Source organism: Corella eumyota, chromosome 4 (assembly GCF_963082875.1).
Source record: "Corella eumyota chromosome 4, kaCorEumy4.1, whole genome shotgun sequence".
Lineage (NCBI taxonomy): Eukaryota > Metazoa > Chordata > Ascidiacea > Phlebobranchia > Corellidae > Corella > Corella eumyota.
The window spans coordinates 9,600,009-9,619,112 of record NC_137493.1 but is presented as its reverse complement, the minus strand read 5'-3'; the positions used below and the strand labels follow the sequence as shown (position 1 = coordinate 9,619,112).

General features: G+C 28.0%; 2 protein-coding genes across 2 annotated transcripts; one reads left to right on the top strand and one right to left on the bottom strand.

Moving 5' to 3' along the window:
* Window positions 1-773: 773 nt before the first annotated feature.
* LOC145749479 (plexin-B2-like) lies at window positions 774-16,449 on the top strand. The gene is made up of 41 exons (XM_082565254.1): window positions 774-1,140; window positions 1,666-1,852; window positions 2,056-2,261; window positions 2,395-2,602; window positions 2,746-2,938; window positions 3,292-3,449; window positions 3,605-3,706; window positions 3,863-4,027; window positions 4,226-4,351; window positions 4,495-4,595; window positions 5,079-5,214; window positions 5,894-6,053; window positions 6,162-6,385; window positions 6,480-6,643; window positions 6,714-6,762; window positions 6,955-7,038; window positions 7,143-7,331; window positions 7,952-8,103; window positions 8,310-8,426; window positions 8,996-9,142; window positions 9,324-9,456; window positions 9,722-9,834; window positions 10,059-10,254; window positions 10,400-10,603; window positions 10,745-10,862; window positions 11,020-11,224; window positions 11,373-11,577; window positions 12,185-12,375; window positions 12,480-12,551; window positions 12,687-12,753; window positions 12,907-13,053; window positions 13,239-13,319; window positions 13,540-13,618; window positions 13,903-14,066; window positions 14,183-14,272; window positions 14,407-14,511; window positions 14,626-14,783; window positions 14,871-15,018; window positions 15,320-15,460; window positions 15,578-15,652; window positions 15,780-16,449. Exons 1-41 carry the CDS (start codon window positions 956-958, stop codon window positions 15,879-15,881), a joined length of 5,847 nt encoding a protein of 1,948 aa, XP_082421380.1. The 5' UTR covers window positions 774-955; the 3' UTR covers window positions 15,882-16,449.
* On the bottom strand, window positions 16,315-19,009 carry LOC145749480 (peroxisomal membrane protein PEX14-like). The gene is made up of 7 exons (XM_082565255.1): window positions 18,617-19,009; window positions 17,827-17,958; window positions 17,661-17,746; window positions 17,489-17,599; window positions 17,341-17,433; window positions 17,173-17,261; window positions 16,315-17,114 (listed from the first exon to the last, which is right to left on the bottom strand). Exons 1-7 carry the CDS (start codon window positions 18,771-18,773, stop codon window positions 16,619-16,621), a joined length of 1,164 nt encoding a protein of 387 aa, XP_082421381.1. The 5' UTR covers window positions 18,774-19,009; the 3' UTR covers window positions 16,315-16,618.
* Window positions 19,010-19,104: the final 95 nt, after the last annotated feature.

Here is a 19,104-nt window from a genome sequence, read left to right as displayed (position 1 = left end):
TGCTAAAACGACTATAAAGTGCAAGGGAAGATTGGAGAAGGGTATAAAAATCCCGTCCTTTTCCGCATTTAGCGTCTTTTTGTTAACGTTTACATTTTTTCCCGCACCCCGCATACCTTTCGTATCCCGTATTTTAGTACTACCCCCAGAGAGTTAGGAGAATGATTTCATTGTAAGTTTTTTTGCGGTATGTTCTACTATAGATTGACAGGGCTTTGGAGTTCTTTTAATGTCGTCCACCAAGTTTATAAAATACGAAACTTTTATAATCTTACCCTGATCTTCTCTTGTACATTCCGCTCTTTCTGTCTTTGCGCATTCATTTTAGTTCTACTCGTTTTAACTGGGCGGACGACGCTAATAGAGATCCCAGACGAGTATAATTAAAGCAGTTAGATAAATACTACTCCTAATAGACAGACAACCCACGTTAAACACCAAAATGTTTTTGACTCTAATGTTAGACAAGATGCTTTACCTAAATGTGACTTAAATCAAAATTTGATAACATTTTTATGAAATATTGCGCCAAAATCATTTTAAAATTTTTACTGGCATATTTCTCTGTTGTAGGAAATTTAGCTTCTTAAGTTTTACAAAATAATTAGTATCTGGCATAGTAAATTTTATTTTTGCATTATCTTTTGCATTGAAACAAAGTTTCTAAGCTACTCAACTCAGTAGGGGTTGTTAAAATAAAGTTAATTTATCTACCTATCAAATTTTATTGTTTTAATATATATAAGTAAAATGTAAAGAAACTGTTGATACTAAACGGGTGGCAAAACTCTTATATTTTTCCATCCTACTAAAAACTTAAAACTTTTAATATTTTTGATTTTTTCCAACTGTGTAGGGTTACACAAACAAAATCTACTTATTTAAAATTTAAATGAAGAACTGATACAACCTAAATACTGAAAAGTAATAAACAGAAAAGTTTTGGATTATTAGTATGAAGTGGGCATTATTATTCATACTGACAGTTATTGCCAGATGTGTTGCTAGTAAACTAAGCCCACTAGATTCTTTAGAATTGTCCCGTTATGTGCAACATAAATTTTCACCGCCGGGGTTAATTATGAATCATCTTGCTGTTGATAACGAACTTGGGTTTGTCTATGTTGCAGCTCAAAACAGGTACTTAAAAAAATTAGATCATGAAGTAGTTTAGGGTTTTTAAAAAAAGGCTTTTATACTTAAAGGTCTTCAGCAAATTACTCATATATACTTTAACAATTCTTCAAAGTATACATATGTAATATTTTATATACATACTTAAGCCATATATACCCTTCTTATATAATATTAATTTGGTGACCATGCCATAATATAAGATAAAACCTTTGTGTTAACTTTTTTATAACATGTTTTAAAACATGTTTTGTTTTAAATCATTAAATTGATTTTGTAATTGTTTTTCTTGCATTAACGTAATATTTATTTTTATTTGTTAATAATTTTATTGGTGCAGGAAAAATCTAAAAAAAATTACTTTTATATATATTTAAGGATAAATTACTATTATTTATTATCACATCAATAAATTTATAAAAAAATATTTAGTACTTAATTTGCCCAATTGTTAAAACTCGAGTTTTTATAGCCTACAACAAACTAGGTTTCAGTACATTAAAATGAACCAAATGCATATTTCAATATTAGATTATATCAACTTAACAACAATCTAGAACATGTTATTGCCAATGTTTCAACAGCATTAACTAAAAAGGATTTGTGTTCTTTCAATAACAACCAATTGTGTGAACCAACATTGATTAACAACACAAATAAACTTCTTTTAATTGACTCTCAAAGTGATAGGTTGATTGTGTGTGGAACTGTATTTCGGGTAATTATTTAATAAATATGTTAAAGTATCATTTAGTTAACTTATTTGTTTTTATGTTAAAGAATGGTATTATTAACTTTATGTTTTATATATACTTTTTGTAAGCCTAATCTGTAATTATTTTTTGTATTTCATTTTTTTATAAAATATATATAATTTGTGTTATTTAAACAAAAATATATAAATTGAGTTACCATTTACAGGGCACATGCAAAACTAGAAGACTAAAGAATATTAAGGAGGTGTTATACGAAATATCAAAAAAAAAATCTGAGCTTAGTGAAGCTGACTATGTAGCTTGTAACAAAAAAGATTGTAGTACAGTGGGTTTAATTACACAAGGCCCCACTGTTAACAATGATGTGCTCTATGTTGCTACCACCATCACGGATGGAGATGATATATGGAGGTGTTTTATTTCATTATATCGTATAATAAACTAATGGTGTTATTTTATAAAGTGCACAAACACAAACAGTTAATATGTTTTTAATTAATGTTTTTTTTTAATTTACATTTTTTTATCCATTTAACATTTATAGACCAGAAAATTCTATTTCAACACACAGTCTAAATGTTGACCCATCACAAGAAAATGTTTTATTTGGTTATGCGGTTGATGTGGCTCACAACAAAGCAAAAACTTCTGTGCTTGTTGTATCTCAAAACAGAAAGGATTTTAGAAATTATAAATACATGTTCGAAACTGGTGGAGATGATGGTTTTGTCTACTTTTTGTTTAGTCGAACAGTATGTAATAAATCTTAATAAAACCTTTTTTACTTTAACAAAATAGTTATTTCAATTGGTAAACAGATATTTCTGTTTTGCATTATCTAAATTATTTTAGGTATTATGCACTTGTGTATAAAAAACTGTTATAATTACTTCAGGGCAAAGATAATAACTATCGATCCATTATTGCTCGTATTTGCAAAAGTGATCCCATATTTAACTCCTATGTTGAGCTTCCAGTGTACTGTGTTAATAATTATTCCATGAACTTTATACTTGGTGCTCATTATTCTCCTCATGATCCTAATAATTTAAATTCAAATGGAACTTTGTATATTTTATTTAATACAAGTAAGTACAACTTGTTATTTTTAACTTACCCTAAATTAATAAAACTATCTAAAAGTTACATCCATCAATATTACCTTTAGCATTTTAAATAAAGTTAATATCGAAAACTTGATGTCTTTTAAAGCAAATGTTTAATTTGCCACCTAAATTTACTTTAAACTTACAACATATATTTTGTAAAAATTTATTATCTTTATAACATATATGTGCTTACAATAAACCCCATGTTTAATAATATACTAAGGTATTTATATAAGGAATGTTATGTCATAATACCTGTATAGTGTATACTATAAAATACTTACATTTTTTTTTGTTATCTTTATTATAAACAACAATTTTATTGTTGTTAGCTGCTGGATCTGCTGTGTGTTCTTTTGAGAAATCTTATTTGGATTTTTTGTTTTACGAAACTATGGAAATATGTTATAAACAAAGAGGTTTAAATGGTACACAACAAGTTGTTAATGTGATTGGAGTTAGTTCAAATGAATGTGATAACAATGGACATGTAAATACTTTATTATAATTATTTTATTTATGAGTTAATTTATTTAAATTTAGTAAATTTGTAAAGTCGTCTTGTTATGTATATATAATATTTTCAATCTTGAATAGTCCTAATTTATTTTTAAGGATTATAAAAACTTGTTCAATTTTTTTTAGCCTTATTTACGTGATAGCGTTAGTCTAGATTCCATGGTAACTGATAGTGAAAAACTTACACTTAGTTATTATAATGGATCTTATGAAGCATCGGCATACCAGGTAAAAATATTTTTAAATTTATCTTGAATAATAGTGTTTTTTTAATAATAATTGAAAATTTTAACTTTTAAAAAGTTTATTACTTTACAACGCAGGTAATATTTTATATTGATCTTTTCACCTGTGTTTAACATTTTTAATATTTTTTGCCAACAGATATATTGTGGTGCCTTTTACCTTCCTGTGAAAATGACTCGACTAAGTTACACTCAAGCACATTCCTTATATCAGGCTTCTCACAAATTTACTTCGATAACAACAAACAAAGTTCAAGATGTTGTTGTTGCATTTGTGGGCACACAATCTGGGTTAATACTTAAAGTAAATAATATTGGTTATATTCTAGTTAGAGTCTTAATTTTTTAGTTATTCAATCCTATATCAACTTTATTTACTTTTACACTTTAGATTTATATATTTGATCATTATTTTGTTGATTTTTCGTTTTTTATACAAAAAATATAATGTTTAATTTTGTTCAAGTTTATTATATTCAAGCTATTTTGGTACATTTTTAAGATTAATTTAAACACTGGTGAGTTATATGGTTCGATACCAGTTGGTCAATCTATATTAACAGACATGATTTGGGATCAACAACCTGGCTTAGCTGTACCACAACTCTATGTTACTGCTATTAACGAGGTTACTTTTATATTTATTTTTAATTTTATGAATTTCCGAGAGTGTACTTAAAAATACTATAGTCATTGTCCTATATTTGGATATTTTTCTTATAATGTCATTACTGACTATCAGAATATTTACATTTTTGATTTCGTTTTTAGGTATTGTTAATTAAAGTGGCAGCATGTAGTAAACACGTAACCTGTAATACTTGTATTCAATCTAATGACCCCTACTGTGGATGGTGTATACTTGAAAACAGGTAACATACTTCTTTACTTACTTTTATTAAAGGTATATTGATTTGGTCAGATTTTTTTGCATTATGCTTATGCAACTGCCTTATTGACGCAACTTGATGCAACAGTTACGCAACTGCCTTATTGACAGCATTTATCCCATTTAGCTGTTTCGCAACAAATCCCTGAATCTTTCAAAAATATGGGATTACGTGGATCAAACTTTAGACCAAACTGATTTAAAATCTAGCCATATATATTTTTTTTTATTTATTCTCATTTGAATAAAATAAAATCTTTTTTTCAATTTTTTATTAAAAAATAAAAAACATTTTATTTTTAAACTTAAACCTCGGAGGGTATTAATGTTAATTTAACAAGTTTCGGGTTTTTATTAGTTTAAATATTTATAACAAAAACAGTATCCTTTATATTTCATTAAACATTTCTAGAATATGTTTTAATATCAAAATTTCAAATTTGTTAAAGAGTATGTAATTGTTAAGGTGCTCAACAAAAAATGAATGCAACACAGCTGATAAAGATAGGACTAGGTGGATGGGCCAGAACACAAAACAGTGTATTTATGCAAAATCACCTGACCCGAGAGAAAGAACGCTTAATGCTGACATTGTTACTATGGTAAGTGTATTAAACAAGCGTTTTTTGTTATAATGCAGATTTGCATAAATAAAATAATGCAGATTTGCATAAATAAAGCAATAACCAATCACTTTAGCACAGAATCATTTTTTTTGTGTTTTTTTGTATATATATATCTTTGTTTGCGATGTGGGAAAGTCGAATGCGCGATATAAACATAGAGTTACATAAGTTACTCCGACCTAGTCTCAAGTTGCCTGTGGCAGTTTGGGATATTATAGATTATATTGGCCCATAAATTATACTGCTGATTAAGTGCTGGCTCGGCAAAAATTTATACCGTTTATAGCGCCTTACTCAAGGGCGCTACAGCATGGGATCAGTGGGGATTGAATCCACGACCTCATGTGTGGTGTAACAAGTGTTCTTACCATTACACCATGCTGCCGGTCATGTAATTTAGTTCCTCAATTTTCATAAGTAGCTTCAAGAAACTGCATACTTAATTTTTGTTAATAATAATTAAACCACAAGAAATCAAATAAAGACTCAAGAATTAATTATTTGTTACAATTTAGTTAATTTAAACAATGTGTTACCTTAACTTAAACTACTAACATAGCAATAATATTATTTTTAATTAAATAATGGGATTACATTTGTAAGGTTATTTTATCAGTAAGGTAACTTTGATCATGTTCAAATATAATGTGTATAGGTATATGGTTTGCCAGTGCTTGCTACAGGTGAACAGTATCAGTGTGTGTTTGGCAATAACCACACAAAGCAAGCTACAACTAGACGTAATGAAAACTTTACAGAGGTTTCTTGTAAGGCCCCAGCTTCTAAGGATATTCCATTGAGCTTTCCTGGACAAGGTAAAATTGTTAAATAAATTTGGTAGGATTTTGTATGGTGAAAATACTCTTGCTTGAAGCCTGTTTGTTTAAAGGCTTTTAAATTAGACCTGCATATGTATTTTTTAGATTCTGTAAATGTAAGTCTTAGTGTTCGCTACAACCAACATGTCGATGTAGTTTCTACAACTGCCACGTTTTATGATTGTAATTTGTATGGCCAATCCTTACAAAAGGACAATGCTTGTGCTGGCTGTTTGTCCAGTAAATGGCCGTGTAGATGGTGTATTTCTGACCACACTTGTTTACCACAAGAAAAACAAGAATCAGATCAATGTAAAACTGATCTGTCGGTAAAACAAAATTTGGTTTATGTTACCCTTTTTTAAATCATTTAATAGTAATCTCTTGTTTTCTTTTGTTGGTATAGCATGTTTGTTATTATAGGTGTGTCCTACTATATTGTCAGTGGCGAAACCAGACACTTTACTATCAGTTGGGCAGGAAAACGGCATTCAATTATCAGCAAGAAACCTTCCACATCATGGAACATACAGATGCATGATACAAATTCAAGATGAGCCTGACTCAATAACTGTCCAAGCTGAATTGTACGTTACTGTTATACTAAGCCTATGAATTATGGTAATATATTTAAAATTCGAAATTGTTTTGTTTTAGATTGAATTCTACTATACTTTGTTCCCCACACAGTTATGATTATGCAAGTGTAAGTATAATAATGTAGCTTTATAATGTATCATCTAAACGCATTATATCTCTAGGTTAGTCTGAGCAGTTTTTTGTTAGTTACATAATGAAAATGCGTTTGATATGTTTTGTTTAAAAGTTAGTAAAAACTTTATTCTAAAATTTATGTTTGTATGTTTTTGCAAATACTAAATAAATTGTGTTTTATTAGGAAAAGGCCACAGCATCTGCCAATGTTACAGTTTTTTGGAAGCTAGATTTTATTGTGGATAATATGCAACAAAACCCAATTACAGTAAAGTTTAAATAAAAATCTTATTAATAATTTTTTAAATAAATCTTCTAATACAAATTTACATGAAATTATAATTGATCCATGTTAAATTATATTTTTTATAGTTTTACAAATGTTCAGTTGATCATTCTGACTGTAGTCTATGTTCAACTGCGGCCCCCAAATACAACTGTGGTTGGTGTGATAATACACAAGAATGTTCAATTCAACAATCTTGTTCTCCTAGATCACTAATGCAAATCAATGTGAACTGGATCACTAATGCAAATCAATGTGAACCTCCTCAAATTACAGTAGGATTTTTACATTGATTATCAGAATTTTTGCATTGACTATCAGAAATTTCATGTATCTCCATTATTGGTCGTTTTTGAGACTGGATTTTTAAACAGTTGTTTAGAGATAAATTGTGTTGTCACAATAGTTAACATTTAAAATTAATCGCATAAAAGTTTTACATAAAAAGCATTTTTAAAAAATGCAAGAAATTATTTTCTTTACTGTTAAATAGTTTTTGTTCTGTTTTGATTTTTAAAACCATAGGCTTTACAATTAAAATTTAACTTTTAAATAGACAGGCATTTTGTTAACACCTTTTAATGGTACTTTAGTGAACTATGTTTATGAAATTAAGTTTTTTGTTATTTACGCCTTAAGGCACTTTTTTAAAATCCCCAATCTTTATACTTGATGCAAAGCTTACATTTTGACTTACTTACATCGGTAATGGCTAACTGCTTATTCAAAATGTGTTGTATACATGTTAAATTCATGTTTTTTTAGGTGTAAGGGAGCTTTAATGTTTGTGGTCGTTATAATATGTTTAAATGCTGCCTTGTTATACTTATTTTATTTGTTCTTATTAATATTAACTTGCTTTAGTTCTACTGTACCGAAAAACTATTCATTGCAGGGGTTTGAACCTTTCAGTGGACCTCTAAATGGAGGAACTGAAATACATATAAGTGGAGTTAATATGGGAACAGTAGCAAGTGATGTGCAAAGGGTGACTGTTGCTGGAAAAACATGTGATTTGTTAAATTACAAGTATACAACTTCTGTAAGGTGAGATGTCTAAAGAAATACATTATTTAAAAATTGCTTTAACAGGCATTTAGTATATCAAAATAATGTAATTTCTACTGATTTTAGGGACAAAGATGATTTACAAGTTAAACTGTTTAAATTCTGAACAACTTTTTTAACTGAAATATTTTGTTTATATTCAATAACTATGACTGGTGAAGGTGATTAACTTTTTTGTTCTACAGCATTGTATGTATAAGTAAGGAAGTTCAGGTGGAAGGAGATGAGAATGAAGTGGCAGGAAAGATAATGGTTGAAGTACGAAATCACACCATATATTCTAGTGATGATTTCATATACAGGTAGCACTTTAATAACATAATTTATGTTTTTTTTAGTTTTTTTTATATTTATTGACAGGATTTACAATGTGATAGGTATATGTTTGCATGAATATTTTGAAATTTTGGTCAAAATTAAATGATGTTGTTTTAAACTTTATGCATCAATGCAATCTAAAAATTTCAAAAATTTGTTTCAATGCTACACTGAAAAAATATATGGATATCATAGTTTATGTTACTCTTTAAAACAACACTTACTTATTACTTGACTTTTTCCGCCTGCTTGCTAAGTTGGGTTTTGTTATATATTAATATTTATCTCTATGAGTAGTTTTTGTTTGGTTGGATTTATTTTTATTTTGGGCTGTCTACATTGCACTTCAAATTTGTGTTTATAACAGATTACCTACCTTAGGGACCCTCAAAACACTTTTAAAATATGGCCTTGTGATTGTTGCAACAAATAACTTCAGCTGTAAGATGTAACTATTACATTCTGCTACAATTTCTGATGTTTTAATGCAAAAGTTTTCTTTTTTTAAACTAAGTTTTCTTTTTTTAAAAAACTAAGTTTTCTTTTTTTCTAGAAATCCTACAATTATTGGCCTGGCCAAAGGATCGGATGTGGGACCTCAAGCTGGGGGAACTATAATTAAAATATTAGGTAAACACCTTTACACAGGTACAACACATTATGTTTACATTGGAAATGGCCTTCCATGTGAGATTAGATCGTAAGTTTTATTTTGAATTTTATTTCTTGTTTTAAAAAAATTACTATTCAAATTCACATTAAATATTGTATTGTATAGTAAACAAGTTTTTTTTATATTTAAGGTATTTGATAAATATTAAGTTATTCATTATTTTTACTTTGGAAATTTTTCTAAATATTAAGTATTTTTAAATTTACAGTGTAAAGTCTGATCAAATCAAGTGTGAAACATCAAGGTCCCCAAGTGTCGAGTCCAACCAAAATGTTTCCCTTCGGTTTGATAATTTTTCAGTCGTAATTCCAAATGCCTTTAATTATACAGAGAACCCACAGGTTAGAAAATAAAGCAGAACAACTTTCTTTAAATATTTTTATTAAATTACCATTTGTATGTAAGTGCATGTTCAGAAATGTATTTACATTTTTGTTTATATTTCTAGTGTGTTATTTAACTATAGCTGAATTTTGTACTAAAAAGACAATTAAATTTATTTAAAAAGTAATATGGATTTAATACAGCAAACTAAATATGTCTTGTACTAAATATAATAAATTCCAACTACTGAAATATTTAAGCTATGTTGTATTAAATTTTTAGGTAAAAGAGTTTTACACCCTATCAGGCCCACATCTTGCCAGTTTTTTAGCTGGTGGAAGGAATATTTCATTTATTGGAACGACGTTCACTTCTGTTAAATCTCCTGAGCTCATGTGAGTTTGAAAAGTTGCTTTAAACATAATTTTCTTATAAAAGCAAAGTAGTATGTAATGTAAAAATATGATTGGTGTTATAATTTATGTAAACGAATACAAGTGTTTAGGAGTTTGACTTTAACCATTTATTAACATTTGCAAATGTCATCAATATAAAATTAAAAGTGTTTTAATTTTTGACTAATGTTGGGCAAAAAAGGGATTTTTTATTTAAATTCTAGAGCATTTGGTATGGAAACCACTCCTCCATTCAGAAAAAAAAGAAGTTTTGTGCAGATGCTTCAAGATAGTCTAAGATTAAAAAATTATAGAAAGAAGAAAAGTTTGGACAATTTTCTTCCAAGCTTTACCTCAAGCGAATATAAATCACTGTGTTCTGTTGTGAATTCAACTTTTATGATCTGTCCTAGTCCACTGGTAAGTCACAAAAATATTTTTACCCGATTCTAAAATCTTTAAATCTAATATTTAAACATAAAATTTTGTCACATTGTTTGTTTTAAGCTTTCTATATATTCCTTTTAACAAGCAATTCCACGTACTTTTTTATCATTATTTATAGATAACAACCAACCAAGGCAAAAACTCTTCCCAAAATATCTCGAACAGTTTGTATCTTCCTGCCTCATTGAAGCTGAAAATGGATGCCTTATTTATTCCACTAAATGATGCTGGTCAAATAAAATATTATCCTAACCCTCAAGTTATTCCCTTAAAAAAAGATGAAGATCTTCGACGAAGACAAAAAGAACTTCTTACAATAAGGGTATTTTATAATTAAAACGTTCTCACATAAAATGTACTATTGCTTAAGTAAATTGTGTAATAGCTTTTCTTGTTGAAATCCATATCCAAAAGTAAAATTTAATTGTTTGCAGTGCTTTAATTGTTTAAATTTTGATTCTAGGTTTTAAATTTAAACAAAGAAGTGATTACTAAGGAAGAAGTTATTGTGATGGTAGGCAAACTACAATGCTTAGTTCAGTCAATTGATGAGAACATACTCTGTCTTTTACCTGAAGCAGGTACAGTTGAATAAATTATTTTTGTTAAATTTTTAAACTTCTTTAATTTATTTTTTTGACAGTACTCAAATTATCATTATTACCATACTATATTAGGTATTGTGCAAGCAATAAAAGTAATCATTTTTAAGTTATCTTTTACATACATTTTTAACAGAAAAGGGGGAGACTTATGATGTTACAGTTACAATAGGCAACAATAAATGGAATATAGGGGAAGTTACTTACGACCTAGATCCAGCCACACTAACAGAAATTCATATAATTATGATAGTAGTTGGCTGCTGCGTATTTGTTTGTGTTGTTTTTGCTGTAGTATTCATCTGCTTTCGAAAGAAAAAAAAAAAATATAAGGCAAACAAGTCAGTTAAATGTTGTTTTTTTTAAATTAAATAAATAATTTAATTTTTTCGTTACTAAAAAGTATGTGAATACACACCAAAAATTATTAAACTGCCCAACCGTTGTTTATTTCCAAAAATTGACAAAAATCTAATTTTTATCTTCTAGAAATGATTTTCAAAAAGCAATGGAGTCAATGGAAATGTCTGTTCGTGCAGATTTTCGTAAAGCTTTTGCTGAGCTTAGCATAGACATGTCGGATTTAACTTCAGATGTGGGCGATTATGGGATACCTTGTTTAAATTATCGAACTTTTGTGACTAATTTTTTCTTTCCAAGTTACCGCTACCACCCTTGCATGAAAGCACCAGAGGTAAATTTACTTGTATATATCAGAAATGTCAGCAAATGGGGTATCTTTTTCAAAATGATGTAAAAAGAATTCTTTTTTAATTGTCTACTTTATTCAATTGATCCATGCCCATTTTTCTAAACATATAAACAAAATTATCTTAACCTATTAATTTAAACCTGTACAGGTAACCCACTTCCTCTGGTAGACTTTTATGATTGAAAATATTAACAATGAATTAAGTTCGAATATGTCTAAAAAAAATTTAGTAAATGTAAAATTGTACGTTTTTAAAGATTAACATAGCCCTTTAAAAACAAATTTTTTTCAAAATTTTTTTCTCAGCACTTTTGCATTTAACAAAAAAAAAAAACCTGTGGACGAATAAAATTAACTAAATTCTCTTTTAAAGGGAGGTAAAAAAGAGATATAGTTGTAAAGGGTTCCAATGTTTATTAATCTTTTTTTTTCATATAGAAATGAATAACCTTTTAATTATAAGAACCCTTACTAGCGTTGATAAAGTAGCCTTTCTAGAAAAAATGAAATAGTTTGTTCAAAATACAGAAAATTAATGTTTTAATTTCCAAGAGGCTTATGCTAAAAACAGTGAATTAATTTTTTTCAGAGTTCTAAACGCCCGCCAGGAAATTTAGAACAAGGCTTAAGCCAATTTTTACTTCTACTATCAAATCACAATTTCCTCTCTGTTTTTATTCACACATTGGAAGAACAAAAAAGTTTCAGCAACAGAGACAAAGGAAGTGTTGCCTCACTGCTTACCGTGGCTTTGCATCAGAAACTTGATTATTTTACAGAGTATGTTGTTAATTATAAAATTTGGGCCTAATTGTTTGTTAGTAAAAATTTTAAGGCAAATTTTTAATGTTTTATAATATTTTTAAAATAATCTTATTTTTTAGGATAACCAAATCTCTTATATCTGATTTAATATCAGTTAATGTTCAAAGAAATCCAAAACTTATTTTAAGAAGGTAAATAAAGCAAAGTTATATTTTTTATTATTTTATTTATTTTATTTTTTTATTAATAAGATTTGCAGGTTAATTGTTTTTGTCATATTATTATTTCGCATGCATTTTTTATTTATTTTTTGTTTGCATGAGAAGAAGTGATTCAGTTGCCGAAAAAATGCTGAGTAACTGGATGTATATTTGTCTATATCCCTACTTGAGGGTGGGCGCATTTTATGTTTTTCCTTTTATTTAATTTTATTTTAAAATAGCTTTTATCATATTAATTTTATTACCTGAAAAAATAAAATTTTTTATAAAAATAGTTGGGTTGTTTTTCCAGAGAAATAATGTGTTAACACACTCACTTATTTAGGAAAAAGCTGGTAGTCCTATTTATCTGCTCTTAAAAGCAATTAAACAACAAGTTTCCAAAGGACCACTGGATGCAATAACTGGTAAAGCTCGATATACTTTAAATGATGACAGACTACTTAAGGAAGATGTAGAATCCGAAACTTTAGTATGTAAAAATTTATTTTAAAAATATTTTTAAATTAAATTTTTTTTTAAATTATCACTGTGTACAGTTCTTGTGCGACTAAAATTTAAAATAAAAAGTTGACTTAAAAAAAATAACTTTAAAATATTTATTTTAATTTGATTGTTATAAATCCAAAAAGTTCAATTTAACAAACTGTTAAACAGACATTGTTTATTGCACCAACAAACCAATCTGATGATGAACCAGTTATTGTTAAAGTTTTAAGTTGTGATTCAGTTGCACAGGTTTGTTAAACTTTGATTATATTAATCATTTAAAGTCAACCACTCATTTTGTTGATTTATTATTAAAAAGTATGTTGTAAATGATTAAATTTTGGTGAGGCTAATTAATTTATATATTAAAAGTATCATGTAATGGCCCCTTTTATTCAAAAATAAATGTACTACTTAAACTTTGACAAAAAATGTATAATTTCAAAAAAAAAAATTAACTTTTTTTCAGGTGAAAGAAAAAGTAATGGATGCTGTATATAAAAGGGTTCCTTTTTCACAAAGACCAAGAGGAGACCAACTTGATATAGGTATTAGTTTCTAAAGAAAGAAATTTAACTTAAAATTGTCATTGATGTAACTTTAATTTTCCTTGTAATATTCAAGTTTGAGGTAGGGTACAAACTTTGCCTAATTGAATTAATTATTTACCTAGCAATAAATAATATTTTATGTTATGTAACATAAAATATTACTTGATTTTTTATTGTTTGGTTTATTTGTAATTTATATTTATCCATGTTTCAAATAAAACACTAGGAAAAAATTGATTTACAAAATGCTTTTTATACACTTAAATTTATTGTGTTTATAGAATGGAGGCATGGTATTTCAGGCCACCTTGTGTTACCGAACATGGACTACACTGCTGAACCAGGTGGAACGAGATGGAGAAGACTTATGACAATTAGTGACTACAAAGTAGCAAACAATGCTACTCTAGCTCTCATACCTAAGCAACAGGAACAAGACGAAAATGTAAATTAATTTTTTTAAATGATATTAATACCGTTTTTAACAAAAATAGTTTATTAGTTGTAAGACTGTTTTGTATTCATTCTGATAAGTTTTTTTTTTGTAATATTCCTGTGTAGAATGTATCAGAAATCTCAAACCACAGCACTGATGCAAGTGCATTATCACCTATGTTGCCTGAAGAAAACCAAATGAAGATGTATCACTTGGTAAAATATTTTGTTTTGTCATTGGTTATATTGAACACAAGAAACAATTTATTCACATTTTATTTAAATATATTTTTTTTTTATTTGTGTAAAAACAATATATATTTAATTTTAACCAAAGTTATTTTTTCTAGGTAAAATACAGCGACGATATAGAAGGAAAGCGGGAAAGTACCATAAATCGTGACAGACATAAACATATACCTGAAATCTACCTTTTACGTCTTATCAACATGAAGGTATGTCTTACATATTCATTTTGTATTTAATTGCAAATTAATTACACATTGTGTCAAAGAAATTGGTTTAGAATGTAGATAATACTGTAAAAAACAAATATTTTTAATATTTAGGGAATTCTTCAGAATTATGTAGATGGGGTAATTCAGTCTATTTTAGATAAAACTGTCGTTCCATGTCCTGTTAAACATTTTTTTCATTTCTTGGATGAGATTGCTGCCAAGCACGATATTGTCGATCCAGAAGTATTACACGTATGGAAAACCAACAGGTTACCATTAACTACTTTTCAATAATGTTAAGATTTATACAAAAATTATTGAAATTGTAATTTTTAATTTTGTTTAATTTTATTCAGTCTTTTGGGGAGGTTTTGGGTGACAATCTTAAAGAACCCTGAGTCTGTTTTTGACATTGAAAAACCAGACACAATTGCATCATCAATGGCTGTTATTTCACAAACATTTATTGATGCATGCAACATTTCAGAACACAAACCAACCAAAGTAAATATTTTGTAAATTTTAGAAAAATCTAAATATTTCATAATAATTCAAAACCTTTGCTACTTAAAAAATTTCGCAATATAAAAAAACCTGTTCTTCAATTCTTTGCCAAAAAACAAATATTAGCTAACAACAAAATACTGAATACTCTTATAAAATTTATCCCTAAGTAAATATACTTAATAATGTAATGTTTATTTATATGATAGTAATTATGGAAGAATGCTTTTTACTAAATATTAAATATAGCCCTACAGCAAATTATTTTTTATTATTGTCAAATTTACCATTTTATATTCAGGATTCACCTATAAACAAACAACTCTATGCAAAAGAAATTCCAAATTACAAAAGAATGGTTGCAGAATATTACAAAATAATCAAAGAACAGCCTTCAGTTAGTGATCAGGATGTGAATGCATACATTGCTGAAATTAACAGGGTATTGACAATATTTTTTTAAGCTAAACTGTTTTTAATTAGTTTGGTCTTAAAAAGGCACTTATTATAATTTTGTGTTTAAATGTTACATGGAGTTTCTCATCATAATATTTTTTAGAAACACGGCTGTGAATTTGACGTTAATGTTGCCTTAAAGGAATTGTGGGGGTTTGTCAACAAGTATTACGAAGAAGTAAATTTTGTTATTTTATGTTATTAAATTTAATTACTTAGTTTTTACATATTTAAAAACTTAACATTTTGAATATTTTTATCTTAACTACACAATTCTTATTACTGATTTAATACTGTATTGTTAGATAAACGAAAGTTTGGAAAACGACACAAATATTACAGTGAACGTTATTCAAAAGCTGCAACAAATTTACAGTTTAATAGACTCAGTGGGAAATGGAATGTAGGCATTTTCCTGTTCGAAAGCTTGGTGTTTTCAGAAAAAGTTAAGTATTAGTAACAAACCAAAGAAATGTAAAAATAATATTCTTTTTGGCTTTTTTTACTTACTTATGTTTATGCCAACAAAAAAAAAGGTTTTCTCAAGCTGAAAAATATGTTTTAAACAAAAAAGTTTTTATGTGGTGATTGCTATAATACTCTCTTGCTAGTTTCTTTTTTTAAATTGCCTTACCTTTTCGTGCTGTACCAACAACATAAATTTAACGTTACATATATTTTTTCAACTGATTTAACTCTCTTGGTTTTTATGATTTATTAAGGACTTTAATTATATCAAAATAACCTAAAACAAATAAATTAAAATTACATAAGACTTAATTTTTTACTTTTTGTTGCTTGTTTTGTATTTAATTAACCTGTATATAAATGTTTGAGAAATCTGAATTATTGTACATTTGTTTTGTTTTTTTTAACTTTTTTATGTATACAACTAATTGAATGTGTTAAACTATTTGCATAGTTTAGCTTCTAACTGCTGTTTATAACTTAATCATAATAAAACTGTTTAACATTTTTAAATTGTTGTTTTTTTTATAATATTTAATTTGCAACAGTTTTACAAAATATTTTCAGAATAAAAAAATTCACAATTAAAAACATATTTGGGCAAAAATGAATTACTGCCAAAAATCAAACAAGTATTATGATCATAATAACACCAATAACCAAGAATTGGAGAAAATTAGTCAACTTCCTCACCTTCAAGTTGTGTTGGCCCATTACCTGACAGAGGTTTTGGATTTAATTTTGTTGGACTTACTAACATTGAGCTAGTATGGTTTGGAATAATGCTTCCATTTATAGCTGGGGCAACTGAATCGAAACCATTGGAATTGGAACTTATTTGAACTGGTTGACCATTTGACTGGTTACTGTTTGTTTCTCCATGGATTTCAGTTAGTTCCCCTTTAATTTCTTCATCATCACTTTCTTTTAATTCCTTTTGCTCTACAATTTTTATATCATTATTTGATATAGTTTTTTCTTGTTTTTCAAAGTTAGGTTTAATTAAACTCTCAACTCCATCTCCACTTCCATTCTGCATTGTATTCTCGACTGAACTTTCTTCTTTTTTATTTTCCGCACTTAAAAAGCTTGAACTTGGTGACAAATTTTTTGGTTTCATCTGCCAACTTGGTATAACCGGTGGGTTTTTTGGAATATTGGGAAACTCTTTTCTGTAATTTTTTTCATTTAAAAATTTTTTTTTTTGCTTGTTCTATTTTGTAAGCTTACCGACTTAGTAGAAGGCCCTTAACAGAAGTTATTTCAGCTTGTAGTTCTCCAAATGCAGAATTGGAGAATCCACTAGTTCCTGTTTGAGCCTAATATTAAGAAGAAATCACACACAAACAAATGTATACAACTTAACATTTTGCATAATAAGCCTTAAATAGCTTGTACCTTGTAAATTGCAAGATTGTTTGAAACTGTTGCCATTTTAAGGTTTTGTTCACTTAATTGGTCTCCCAAAATTTTTACAGATTCTTGAAGTTCCTAAACAAAAAATAATTACTAAATTTTAAAAACTAAAAATTTTGGTTTACTTTACCATCATATTTTTTTTCATTTCTTCATTTATTTCATTAATTCCTTTTTCCATTCTTGATAACTTTTCATCTTGTTTTAATTGATGGTGGACAAAGTAAGGCTCAATGTACTTCTATGAAATAAGGAAAAACATTTAGAATTTTATTTCCTGTAACAGCAACAAATAAATATACTTTGTATAAAGAATAGATTGCATAAACAACTCCACCAATTATAATTGCAAAGGCAGAAACATCCCGAAACCTACGCCAGGAAGAAACTAAAAACATTTAAAAAAGTTTGTAATTGGTATGATATTTAGTAATTCTTAATTTTTACTTGAAAAGATTTAGGTTATACCCTGCTGTGTTTGCAGTGGAACCATTTGGTTGAATGTTTGTTTTGGAACTGAATTTGAAGAAACAATTTGTGAATCATTTTCCGTTATTCCTGATCTCTGAATTGCTGTTTGAATTTCCTCATTAGATAAACCTAAAAATTTTAATGCTATTTGATTGATTTATTGTCAAAAACATGTACATATACAAAAAAGCAGTTGTCACAACAAAAACAGAAAAATGAAAGTCCTTGCTAAAAATCTTGCCAAAACTATAAAATGCTAGAGGGAAGACAGGATCATGTTTAACATAAAAAAATCAAAAGTAAAAAAGAACTATTGTTGGCAAAGCTGTTAAAATCTGTTAAATTACCGGCAGCGTGGTGTAGTGGTAAGAACACTTGCTACACCACACATGAGGTCGTAGGTTCAATCCCCACTGATTTCATGCTGTAGCGCCCTTAAGTAAGGCGCTATAAATGGTATGAACTCCTGCTGATCCAGCACTTAATCAGCAGCATAATTACTGGGCAATTATAATCTATAATATCCCAAACTGCTACAGGCAACTCGAGACTGGGTCCGAGTAACTGATGTTACTCTATGTTTAAGTTGCGCATTCGACTTTCCCACATCGAGGATAACTGGGTTTGGTGACCATGCCATAATATACTATAAAATCTTTGTATAAACATTAATACTTTTGGCATGTTTTAAATTATTAAATTGATTTTGTCATTTTTTCCCGTCGCATTGTTGTAATATTAATTTTTATTAATACAAATCATCAGTTATTTTTAATGACAAACTCACCTTTTTTGGTTAAAAATGCTCTTTTTTGTTCTAGTGGACTAGACTGCACTTTGGGATTTTGTAAAAACTTCACGGCAGTGGATATCAATTCTTCACGAGGTGGTGTTTTTCCAAGATCAGGAACGTTCTTGGGAATACTTTTGTTTTCACTTTCCATTTTACAAATACGTTTTATAGCTGGAGAGTGGGAGGAATAAATAAAACTATACGCGCTACAAAAATTTAAAAATGGCCGAGAAAAATAAACAAAACAGTTTTGCGGTTCTATGATCACAACATTTCACCATTTCTGTCAAAGAGCAGGCAAAGAGTAGCGGTAAATTTTGCCGAAGCGGATATTTATAGAAAAAACTGATTCCAAATATTTTAAATCGGACAGATATAAAATTCCCTCCTTCAAGAAAACAAATTTAAACCAAACTTTAATTCAAATAAGTTATCAAGAATATTAACACTCTGAAATTAAAATAAAACTTAATAAAACATAA

What these genes read in the sequence shown, in the direction of transcription:
- LOC145749480 (XM_082565255.1), bottom strand. Translation starts at nt 18,773, where the DNA reads ATGGAAAGTGAAAACAAAAGTATTCCCAAGAACGTTCCTGATCTTGGA. An exon ending in TCCACTGCAAACACAGCAGG is followed by an intron (nt 17,747 to 17,826) that starts GTATAACCTAAA and finishes AAATGTTTTTAG; the next exon opens with TTTCTTCCTGGCGTAGGTTT. An exon ending in AAGGGCCTTCTACTAAGTCG is followed by an intron (nt 17,115 to 17,172) that starts GTAAGCTTACAA and finishes AAAAAATTACAG; the next exon opens with AAAAGAGTTTCCCAATATTC.
- LOC145749479 (XM_082565254.1), top strand. Translation starts at nt 956, where the DNA reads ATGAAGTGGGCATTATTATTCATACTGACAGTTATTGCCAGATGTGTT. An exon ending in TGTGTGGAACTGTATTTCGG is followed by an intron (nt 1,853 to 2,055) that starts GTAATTATTTAA and finishes TACCATTTACAG; the next exon opens with GGCACATGCAAAACTAGAAG. An exon ending in AAGTATACAACTTCTGTAAG is followed by an intron (nt 8,104 to 8,309) that starts GTGAGATGTCTA and finishes TTTGTTCTACAG; the next exon opens with CATTGTATGTATAAGTAAGG.